General features: G+C 47.4%; 4 protein-coding genes across 4 annotated transcripts; 3 read left to right on the top strand and 1 right to left on the bottom strand.

The window, feature by feature from the left end:
* Nucleotides 1–78: 78 nt before the first annotated feature.
* Nucleotides 79–2091, top strand: PGRI_075330 (ATP-dependent RNA helicase SUB2; the record flags this gene model as incomplete). The annotated part of the gene is made up of 5 exons (XM_040795247.1): nucleotides 79–331; nucleotides 854–1264; nucleotides 1317–1677; nucleotides 1732–1989; nucleotides 2046–2091. 5 exons carry the CDS (start codon nucleotides 79–81, stop codon nucleotides 2089–2091), a joined length of 1329 nt encoding a protein of 442 aa, XP_040652924.1.
* Nucleotides 2092–2914: 823 nt separating this feature from the next.
* On the bottom strand, nucleotides 2915–3875 carry PGRI_075320 (uncharacterized protein; the record flags this gene model as incomplete). Its single annotated transcript, XM_040795246.1, has 4 exons — nucleotides 2915–2931; nucleotides 3013–3272; nucleotides 3330–3598; nucleotides 3663–3875. The coding sequence occupies 4 exons, from the start codon at nucleotides 3873–3875 to the stop codon at nucleotides 2915–2917; spliced, it is 759 nt and encodes a 252-aa protein (XP_040652923.1).
* A 3782-nt stretch (nucleotides 3876–7657) lies between these two features.
* PGRI_075310 (ketopantoate reductase family protein) lies at nucleotides 7658–10204 on the top strand (the record flags this gene model as incomplete). Its single annotated transcript, XM_040795245.1, has 5 exons — nucleotides 7658–7691; nucleotides 7770–7890; nucleotides 7939–7979; nucleotides 8043–8472; nucleotides 8527–10204. The coding sequence occupies 5 exons, from the start codon at nucleotides 7658–7660 to the stop codon at nucleotides 10202–10204; spliced, it is 2304 nt and encodes a 767-aa protein (XP_040652922.1).
* Nucleotides 10205–11309: 1105 nt separating this feature from the next.
* Nucleotides 11310–11729, top strand: PGRI_075300 (DASH complex subunit HSK3 family protein; the record flags this gene model as incomplete). Its single annotated transcript, XM_040795244.1, has 1 exon — nucleotides 11310–11729. One exon carries the CDS (start codon nucleotides 11310–11312, stop codon nucleotides 11727–11729), a length of 420 nt encoding a protein of 139 aa, XP_040652921.1.
* Between the last annotated feature and the right edge of the window lie 38 nt (nucleotides 11730–11767).

Below are 11767 nucleotides of genomic sequence, written 5' to 3'. Positions count from 1 at the left end.
CTTCACTTCTTCCCCCCATCAACTCTCTCGTTTGCGCAATACTTTTACCACTTTTCTACCTCACCTATCTACGTCGCCATGTCTCACGAAGAAGATCTTATCGACTACTCTGACGAGGAGCTTCAGACCACCACAGCACCGGCCACCACTGCTGCGCCGGCCGCCACCAATGGCGATGCCGACAAGCAGGGCGACTTGACTGTGACCGGTGGCCGTCCCGACAAGAAGGGCAGTTACGTCGGTATCCACTCTACCGGTTTCCGCGACTTCCTGCTGAAGGGTGAACTTCTGCGCGCCATCACCGACTGCGGCTTCGAACATCCATCGGAGGGTTAGTCTAATTATTCCCACAAGCGTTCCTCCATTTGTCCAATCTCCAACGTCCGTCCATCCTCTCGGGAAGATTCTTCTGTCGGTTTTTTTTGGCAATCAGTCGTGTTTCGAATCTGCAGACGGCATGAGGATTATTGCTCCCGAAAATGGACAATATGTCTCACAATATATATGTGTTTGGTTCTATGCAGATCTTGCGCTAAGCTAGAGCCCTCCGTCCCCCAACCCCCACGTACTTAGTGGAGATTGGTGCATGCGGTGGAAGACTGTGATATCTATCACGTTTGTCTCCTTGTGAGACGCACCTCATGTTGTCTGCAGAATATGAAAGGATATCCACAAAAAGCATGTCTTTTGGATGTGATATACAGTCATGGTGATTTGATCAAGCGGTGGAAGATGACCGCCGACGCATCAATTTGATGATGCTGTCGGGGGATGGACGGACATTGCGAGACGGATCTGTTTTTGTTTCTTATTTCGTCGAACACAATCTAACATCGGCTCCGCCTTCCAACAGTCCAACAAGTTTGCATTCCGACGTCGATTTTGAACGTTGATGTTCTTTGCCAGGCCAAGTCCGGTCTCGGTAAGACCGCCGTCTTCGTTCTCACCACCCTTCACCAATTGGAGCCCGTTCCTGGAGAGTGCCAGATCCTGGTCATGTGCCACACCCGTGAGCTCGCCTATCAGATCAAGAACGAGTACGCCCGTTTCTCGAAGTACTTGCCCGACGTTAAGACTGCTGTCTTCTACGGTGGTACCCCGATCCAGAAGGATGTCGAACTCCTGGCCAACAAGGACACCCACCCCAACATTGTGGTCGCCACTCCCGGTCGTCTGAACGCCCTGGTTCGTGATAAGAAATTGTCTCTGCGCAACGTGAAGGCCTTCGTTCTCGATGAGTGTGACAAGATGCTTGACCAAATTGGTACGTATATGCAAGATGCAACTCGATTATCATATCCCACTAACACTCTCAGACATGCGCCGTGATGTTCAGGAAATCTTCCGTGCCACTCCCGCCGACAAGCAGGTCATGATGTTCAGTGCCACCCTCTCCCAGGAGATCCGTCCCATTTGCAAGAAGTTCATGCGTAACCCGCTGGAGGTCTATGTCGATGACGATACCAAGCTCACCCTCCACGGATTGCAGCAGTATTACATCAAGCTTGACGAGAAGGAAAAGAACCGTAAGCTGAACGAGCTTTTGGACAACCTCGAGTTCAACCAAGTGATCATCTTTGTTAAGAGCACCCAGCGTGCCAACGAGTTGGACAAGCTGTTGCGCGAGTGCAACTTCCCCAGTATTGCAGTTCACTCTGGTGTCAGCCAGGAGGAGCGGTAAGTTCACCCGAGTTCGGCATTGACCGCAATAATTTACTGATTCCAATATAGTATCAAGCGCTACAAGGAGTTCAAGGAGTTCAACAAGCGTATCTGTGTTGCCACTGATGTCTTCGGCCGTGGTATTGATATCGAGCGTATTAACCTCGCCATCAACTACGATCTCCCCGCCGACGCCGACTCTTACCTGCACCGTGTTGGTCGTGCCGGTCGTTTCGGTACCAAGGGTCTTTCTATCTCCTTCGTCAGCAACGAGGATGACGAGAAGGTTCTTAAGGAAATTGAGAAGCGCTTTGAGGTTGCCCTTCCGTAAGTTTCCTTCGATTTCATTAATTCCCTTGGGCAAAGGCTAACCATGTTCATAGTGAGTACCCTGAGGCTGGTGTTGACTCCACCACCTACATGGCTTAGGCATATCTGGGTGAAAACTTTTTTGATGTGAAATTTCTTTTTCTCTTTCCAATTGTTATGGCGCAATAGCTCGGGTTTTGAAATGTTTTTCTCCGCCGTTGGGCACTACCTCTGCCCTCTCGTGGATTTGAAGTGAGGCACAACCCTTTCCATGTATTCGAAAATATCAATGGAAGCAAGAATTGGTTAGCCCTGCACGACTGTTCAACTGTATCCTGATGGAAACCTTCGGATCTCGATGTCATAGTTATCGACGTCTGCGAGACAACTCAAAAAGCCGGAAACAGTCAGATACAGATATGCACCGCTCTGCTGTCGTGGTTTCAACTAAATGACACGAAGACCCTGCCAAGCCGATCTAGCCGGAGTGGATAGACACCCGAATTCAATCTCTGATCATCTGTGTTCCTCGTGATTCGCCCATATCTTTCGAAGCCGGTCCACCTAGCACTCTAGCCTGAGGGCTCCACCATGCAATGTACTACAAGCTGAATGTAGTCGGTGATCGCGTTTCTAATCTGACATGCATGGACTTCGTAGCAACATTGGTCATACTTTACTCGAACCTCGTGTCAATGTGGTTTTGACTGCTTCGAGGCGCGTTGATTTTAGGCAAGATAGTGCTATGTTTAGGATATCTATCGATCTAAAGTAAATACAACCAAGTGGGGACAGGTGATGCTGTTTGGTTTATGATAGGTTCACTATGAGTTATGGATTTACTTATAGAGTATCATTAGGATCTACGATAATGATACTGAAACTGGAAATGATAGCCCTTGGTGCTGAAATACTTTTGAATTGGATATATCTGGAACATCGCTTACACTCGTAAATCATCTATAACTCGATCATAAAATCCCAGCTTTCCAATACTACTATACGCCTCACACAAATAAGCTATAGCCTGACTCCTCTTACAGCCGAGGCAATCGGAGAGCATGCTATCTTTATGCTCATTTGATTTTACCATTTCGACATACTCTCCTCGCTCGCGCCACCTTTCTCGTAATTCCTCGTCAAGCGGCTGTCCATCTTGATCGTATCTCTGAGGCAAGTCGAATGAGACAGGCATAGCGGTAAGGAAATCAGGAAATGCGAGAAGCTCACAGGGAACTGTACACGCGCCTTCCCAATCAATGATTCCTGTCACACAGAAGCTATCATCCACCATGATATTACTATGGAGAAAGTCAACATGAGCTAGAGGAAATGGCCCTTCGTTATATAAGGATAACCGGTTAGCCATCGCCTTGATCTGCAATGGGAAGTTCTCGATAATCGTAATCATCTGCTCCGCCGAGATTGGAGCTGTACCATTCTGCATCATACGTGTGATCGTCTCATTATTCGACTTGAACTTAACGCTATCGGCCCACGCTTCGAAAAATGCGGCTGCTGTATCGAACGGTCCGCCGATTCCCGGCAGGGGACCACATTCGTATCCACCATTGTGGTTCCGTGCAACCGACCCGATTTGCGGGAGTCGTAGGGAGGTTAATTGGACCTATAGTGTATAGTGAGCGGATAGGTAATGGGTGGGCTTATATAGACAGAACGGGGGAACGAACATGCTGCCTCGCGACGGAGCGGTAGAAGGTCTGTCTGTGCTCTCTAGGTATTACACCGCGGTGGACATCGTACCCGCCTAGAGCGTCTATAGCGACGCTACCAGGGAGCACCTCTATCAGTATGAACGCGACGCCCACCGCGTTATTCTCGTCAAGTTCATACGCCAAAACTCGAGGTACTGGTACGTCGGAATGGTCCTTGATGAATTGCATTGTTGCGACTTCATTTCTAAGTCTGGTACTGCTAACAGGGGGGGATGCGTTTCTCTTAATATGGACTCGGGCTGCCCAGCGTGTTTTATCGGGGAATTCGAGTAGACGAACGATGTTATTAAGCCCGTTAGCAACTTGGTCTAAGGCTGTACACTCTGCATGGCCGGTGAGATCTGAAGCGATTTGACAAAGCTTATTCCATTGAGTTCGATGGAAACAGTCGATGGTTTGACTGTCATTTTTATGTAGGAAGTGCTGTATGGTAGACCAGGAGGTTGAGTTGGTAGACATGACTACTTATTGTCAACAGAAAGACAGTTAGTGAAGTGGTAGGAATCAAAATCTACTAAGAGTTATGGAAGGACGAGTTTGATATAGTTTTGCTAGGTTTTCTATGAGAGGAAAAAGCAAAAAGAAATATAACTAGCGGTGTGATGCAGCAGATGAATTAATCGCAGTGGTGAACGCAGTTATAAATGTTTTCCCGTGCATACTGCAGGGACATGACAACAAGTTAAACACACGGCAGGGAAATTAGGATATTCTCAGTGCGTGCCAGGATATGGACGCATGGATGATCTCATATGATTGTCAACAAGTTTTTCTATGTTGTACTCCGAAGTGCTCGGAGCTTGAAGTTAGTGTGACCTAGGTATGTATATATACCTCTCCAGATTGAAGTGAAACATTATATGTACGGCCGTTGATCGTAACACCAAAAAAAACATGCATAAAAATAAAAATTGACATAAAACAAGAAGTGAAATATAACAGTTACCTAAAATTAATGCCTGACCTTGAAATATTAATGCGTTACCTTGTTTTCAGGCAAAGTGGCTTGGCCTGACTAGTTAACTAGAAGATGGATAGGCAGCGGGTAGTGCATCAAAAACAAGGCAGCAAAAGAAGCTAAACACTACAAACCTGTCTTAGAGATTTTTAGTGTGTCCACTAGGGGGCTGTCTCGCTTTAGCGTCGGGTCTTGTTATGAGTGGCTCGGTGTCAGGGGTTTGATCACGAAGGTGTGCAGAGTCTGCGTTTGATTTGAATATCCATACCAAGCTAAAGAGTACGAGTACGGAGTACGGAGTGCAATGTACCTAGCTATTTATCTTAAATTCACTAATCCAATCAAAATACCACGAGAAATAGTGTTGAGACACGGCCGATTAGAAATTATGATAGGCCAATGGATGTGCACAGATACGATCGAGGGATCATCTTCTAAGGTCAGTACCTACATGAATTGTGCATAGGTAGATGTAGCTGTACATTTACTCTGGAGCTTTCCTAGTTGTAGTTGCCGCTTTTATGAGGGCGCAGAGTCAGGCTCAGTAAATCTCAGTCCGTCCCCACTAAGCAGTTTCATCACGTGATCATTTAGGTTATGGAGTAACATGAGATCTAAGAAGTGGATCCTATTACTGTAATTCTGGACCAATAACATCGTCTGAGTAGATCAGCGGCGTGCTCAGTTCTACAGAGCAAAAAGCGGCAAGTTTTGAGGTTCAATAAGGAGAACGCCAAGGAGAAAACCAAGTACCTAAGTACGGAAGTACATAGGTACGGAGACGGAGTTTTCCTGTCACAATTCTAATCACAATTTTCTCCCCTTTTTCATTTTACATCCGCGAAGTTCCGAAATCCGAGAGACTAGAACACACATGGGCTCTAGGCTCGAAGGGGCCACTTGGGGCCACTGTGAGATTAATTTGGTTTCAGTAAGACGAGCATATTCGAGATTGATTAATTTATGATAAAACGTGGTATTAATATGATACTCAGATATATTACCTCCAATTTCCAGCCCAATTATATCGTATACTTTATTTTATTGGGGCGCAGTCATGACATCTGTGGCTTCCCACATCATAAAATCAATCCCAAGCCTTATAGATTGTGGCTGAGGATATGAAGCTCTGATATTGATGTTTCCGGGTCTCCGCAAACGTGGTCCACGCGTATACTTGTTTTGTAAGTAAACATATGCTATTTATTTCTATCTATTTCCGGCGAAAATAGAGAACAAAATAGAGGTGTCAAATGTACTGTGAATGTATTGTCATGATTATGGTTCCACCTGCACAACGGGCTATTATTTGTACAGATTTGTCTTATTACATTGCATGTTTCTAGACTTGTGGACTGGTTCGACCATCAGATGTGATTGATCCTATGTTGGGCTGGAACAACATTGCAGCCACTTTAAGCCATTATAGCCATTGCATTGCTTGCATCTCTCTTTGAGCATACTATTTCTTTTTTTGATGTTATCAGATTGGAAAGAAAATCCCCGATATCAGAAAGATTCTTAACCCTTGCGGTCGCTGCAAACATACATCGGCACGCGCGTCGATCAGTTTGGTATGCTGGGATTATCAACACCGCCTCCCCTCCCTTCTTAAGGTATGCGGATGGTCGATCCTGAATATCCCTTGTAATTATGCTAGCCTCCTATATTATGCATGAGCCATATGGTTCAAAATCTAAAAAGGTCTTAAATTATCCCCCAATATCGGGAATCTAATGCTCTTTTTTTTGACACTTGTATCACTACAGATACAACATTCTCAATGTTTAAGAGAATGTCGGGGTGGGGAAGAGGGGAAATAGTCAACCCCTCTTATTCCAAGTTGTACAACATATGATGTACAATGACCGGTGGCCAATTTTCTGTTCAGTCTGGTTGTCAATTAGGATGTCGATCAGGGATACAAAATTTGATGCGTTCGTCTGCATGTGTGAACCGGCCCAGGTACCATGTACACAGGGATTTAGAGGAGATCCCCTTGGAATGGCTTAAAGAATGTATGCCCGATTTGTGTTCCTAGTTCGGATTTAAACCGGAAGATAAACCCGATGTTTTCAAAAAGTGTTGGCATCATTGTATTCTCTTTTTTAAATATATATAACGTCAGTAGGTTTAGAGTGGAGGGGAGATGACGAGACCAAGGACGCGGCAACGCGTTAAATGAAAATCCCTAGAAGGTCGAGAGAAGGTAATATAAAAGGGTTAAATCATTTTTTTTTTGAAAATTACAGTATTATGTTGTAATCTGAGATGTACTAGTACAAATCGGAAGAAAACTTAAGTTAAATATAGTAATGAGACTATATGTAATGTACATGCCCAACTCTCAATTCAAGCAAATTATAGGTACATATAGAATTTTGAACTGCATATATTCTGCGCCTAACTATCTCAGATCTTTAAGTGTTTCAGTATCTAAAGAAAAAAAAATAAGTTGCCTATTGAGAGCCGCAAAATGGCTAGACACAAAGTGGAGGCGAGATCGTTTACTAGTAGAATGGATCCCCATAAACTTGTAGAAAGGAAAAAAAAAGACTGCATCCATCTATCTCTCAAATATTCTTATCGTTCCTGGATTTCCGTTTTCGGACTGAGGGGGATCATTGAGGCTTGGAAGGAGAAAAACAAAAAGAGATATTGACCGATCGCATTCAATCGTTTTTTTTTAATCCTCTTATTATTTGCTTTACCCTAAAGCGTGAAGTCCAAAGTGAAGAGTGAAGATACGGGAAAAAAAAAGAATCTTGAACGTGGACAACCCTGTCTTTTCCTTTCCACCCACCCCCGGTCTAAACTTCCATTTGAATTTCATCCTTCTGATTACAACTCTCCTTCCTTCTTTTTTTTTTGTCCCCTCTCTTCCTTCTTCCTTTTTCCCAACCTTCGCTCTTTTATTCAATCCTCTCGTTTTCTGTAGGGAATCTGGACCTTTTGACCTGGGACTTCTCCCAGTTCTTTCCAGATTAGTGAGATGGCTCCTCCTCCACGTCTGCGCATTCTGTCCGGTGAGTTCATCTTCCAAACTCCCAGCATCTCAATACCTGAGATTCCAAGGGAAATGGTTCGTGATCTAACTTGTGTAGTCGGTGGCAATGCGATCTCAGCCTTCCTCTCATGGCGACTTCAGGCAACAACCTCCTGCGACGTTACGCTAGTCTGGAAATCCGGATTTGATGCCGTGTCTCAATACGGTGTCTCATTTAAGTATGTATTCAGGTGGTTGTGTCACAGCTAGATGGCTAATTCCCACAGATCAAAAGCATTCGGCAACGAACGATTCAAACCCCGGCATGGTGAGATTCGCCACTCGGGCCTGAGCTCTGGAGCCCCCCCCGGCTGACCTGCCCCGATTCTAGTTGTTCGTGCTCCTGAAGAAGCGTCATCCCGTGAAAATGCCTACGACTATGTCATCCTCTGCGTGAAAGCCCTGCCGGATGTATACGACCTTGCCTCCGTGATCGAATCCGTCGTCACTCCCCAACACACCTGTATTCTAGTGAATACCACAAATACTCTCGGAATTGAAGCCCATCTTGAGCAAAGATACCCTACTAACGTCATCCTTTCTCTGGTTTCCAACGTGGAAATTTCCCAAACGGGCCCCAGCGATTTCGAACATTTGAGCTCGAGCGAGATCTACGTGGGCGCAACCAACAAAACTTCCTCCATCCCGGCATCAATCCAGAACGACATGGCGGCGGCACTGGCAATGACTTTGAACTCCGGTCAGGTCGACTGCAAGGTTTCGGATAATATCAGACAGGAGCAGTTCGAGCGAATGATTGGGTGAGTTCCTTCGGATTCGCGTGAAATCCAAAAATTACATGCTAAACCTTCCAGCCCGATCGCCTTTCACCCCGCAAGTGTCATCTTCGAAACTCCCAACCACACACAACTCCTCGAAAAAACCGGTGCTCGTTCACTGGTAGTGGGCATTATCGACGAGCTGATGGAGCTCGCTTCTGCACACGGTTGCTCATTCCCTAGCGACTTCCGCGATAAGACCGTCCAAAAAATGATTGCGTCAGACTCTCCGACCACAATGTACTCAGATTTCCAAGGCCGACGCCCCATGGAAGTCGAGACTTTCCTAGGGTCACCGATCAAATTGGCAATCGAGTCCAATGTTCGCGTTCCCCGGATCGAGACAATGTACGCAGTGCTACACCACCTCAACATCGCAAACCAGAACAAGCCCCGACAGGAGTCTCCACCTGCATCCGTCATCAATCAGCCGCCTCCACGATTGTCTTCCGCGCCTCCGCAACAGCGACCCATGATGAATGGTGGCCCGCCGCCTATGCGTGGAAGCCGGACGCCCTCAGGCATGAGCATGCCTCCGCAGCAAAGACGAGGACCTCCTCCTGGTATGATGCCGAGAGGTCCAGGTGGACCGATGCCGGCGCCACCTCCCAACCGAATCCCGCGTGATCCATCAATGGAGGGCCTTGAAGAATTCAGCCATTTGGTTGTCTACGACGAACAGGGCGAACCAAGTATACCGCAGAATGGAAATGGGTACCCCGAGCCCGCATCTGGCCCTGTTTCTGAATTGACATTACGGGAGCGAGAACTGGCTCTTCGTCAACGTGAGCTGCAGCTACGTGAACAGGAGATGAGCATGCGCCGAGGCCCCCCCGGCCCCCCGGGACGTCGTGGACCGGTTCCCTCCCGCCCTGCTACGGCCTTCGATGAAGAAGATGAGGATTACTTCGACCCGATGGATACCATGGCGATCCCGCACATTGACCCTGACAGTGTCGACATGATGAGCATGACTTCCCGCCGAAGGGGCAAGGGCCCCAGCCACAGCCAGCTTCGCAAAAACCCAGAATTCGGTATAAACGGTGGTCCTGGCAGCCGCCCTTCATCATCGGCCTTCAACCGCTACTTTGGCAGAAAACGCACGAGCGACCGTGTGATGCAAGAAATCCCGGGTCTCCATGATTCGCTCATGGACAATCCCATGATGAGCTACTCGTCTAACCGATATGGAGCCGTGGACCGAAATCAGATGCACCAGGATTCTCGAGCCAATTCTTTAACGGCCAGCCACATGGGCGACTACCCACCTCGACAATACCCACAGAGTCGGCGAAACAGTCAGACCCCTGGAGTTCCTTTCGGCGGACCCCCGGGACCCCATGGACATCCTGGCCCCGGAGGCCCAGGAGGCCCCCGGATGGGCCGCCCGCCAATGCCGCGTGAACACAGTCTCGGACCCCCTGGTGGACCTCACAATGGCCAGCCATCCCCTCCTGGTAACATGCGTACCCCGGTGCCGCGGTATCCTCCAGGACAAGGAAACGCGGCGGGGCCGCAGCAAGTTGAGCAACACTATGGGGTGAGCAACGCGTTCCCTGCTAAGGGTCCTCCTAAGAACCAGAATCTGACCGGAAGTGCGAGCGCCAGCGCGGGGAGTGGTGATAGTGGAGCTAGTGCAAATCTTGATTCAGAACCCTCATCTCACAGCAGCCAGGTTAGCCTTGGTCAGGGGCTCGCAGCGCCTATTCGCTGAAAAGCGAAGGGTTCCCTTTGCTTTTACCAATGGCTGATCGGCGTTCCATGCTTGAATTCCGTTTTCGGCATTGCATTCTTCCTCGGCTTGGACGATCGTCCACCGAAAATTGGTCACGTTTGGACCTTTTTGCATCATGGTGTCATTATGCGGGGACTTTATTCTTCGGTCCCGTGCTCTCGAAGCACTGGTTAATACTCTGCTGTTCGCTTCTTTACATATACATGAGGGACATAGGGGTATTCGTTGCTCATTTTTCATTTTCAGTTTCGGAGTGTGGTTGGGCTAACGAGGTGCGCATGCGTTGTTTTTGTCTTTTTTTTTTCCTTTGTGTGATTTGCTCTGCATCGATACTCATCCTGTTTCGCGGCATTATCGATTTTTAATGAGGCCACTACGCAAGCCTAGACTGGGGCATCCTTATCCTTGCTGTTTCTCTCCCTACCTCCTTTTTCATCTCTACAGCATCTCGATATAGCGTCGCTGTCGGCTCACCTGTCCACCTTTTTATCTCTCCGCATGACTGTATACTACCAGCCGGCGCATTCCTTCACCCCTCCCATCTAGACTCGTATACGCCTATTGTTTTCATTTTGTCTGTTTTATCATCATTCGCTCCCCACGGGCATTTCCTTCATTTTCCTCGTTTTTCTTTGTCTCTCATACGGCTTGATGCAAACAGCCTCTTTGATTTTGTGGTCTGGTCTATGGCGCATTCCAAAAGAGCGGGGGTTAAATTTATTCGGTTCATTGAGTTGTGTTGATCTGCTTGCTGGGTTCGCGCTTTGCTGAGAAAATTAATGAAGGGTGCACTGCAGTGTTCAGTTTCGCTGCGTTTGAACGACACTCTATCCTTCCAAAGAGAATACGAATAGACCTTTCCGTTATATAAGGTCTCTATAGTTTATACCAGTCCAAGTGTTGATACTTAAAATCGACTGTGTTCTATTTGAAATATAAATTGGAGGAGTGTAGACACGTGATCACCAGATAAACAATCCCGCGGTCAAATAATATCAACAATCAACACAATCTCAAACCACATTCAACCTGCATACTTAGAACCATATTTCCCAAGCAGTTTCCAATCCAAACCATATCCAAAATGCCACCTCCTCCAATCCACCGTCGCCAAGAATCAAACACCAGCTATTCCCGCCCCTCAACCCTTCCAGGAAGAGACTACACAACCCAGACATTCAACACAAACCCGAACACCACATACACACCCAGCTACAACTCCAATGCCTCCACCCCTTCCATGTCCGCTGCCAAATCACGACAATATGCCCATCTTCATTCCCAGCTCGCACAGCTCAACGCCAACCTTGCCGACACGGAGAACTTACTCCGCATGACGGCTGTGCAGGCGGCGGACATGCGCTTTCTAGGCGGGTATTCTGGGGCGTTGTTTATGGGATCTGCCAAAATTCTGGGTGAGGAGGGGGTTAAGGGAAATGCGGATAAGGATAAGAAGGCTGATTCTGGAGAGGGAATCAAGAAGGAGGAGAGTGACGAGGATTGAAGTGAATCCTCGGCAATGATTTTGATATGGTGAGTTGG

The sequence above is a fragment of the Penicillium griseofulvum genome, assembly GCF_001561935.1.
Source record: "Penicillium griseofulvum strain PG3 chromosome Unknown contig_6, whole genome shotgun sequence".
NCBI lineage: Eukaryota > Fungi > Ascomycota > Eurotiomycetes > Eurotiales > Aspergillaceae > Penicillium > Penicillium griseofulvum.
The sequence above is the reverse complement of the archived record's forward strand: the minus strand, read 5'-3'. Positions and strand labels throughout refer to the sequence as shown.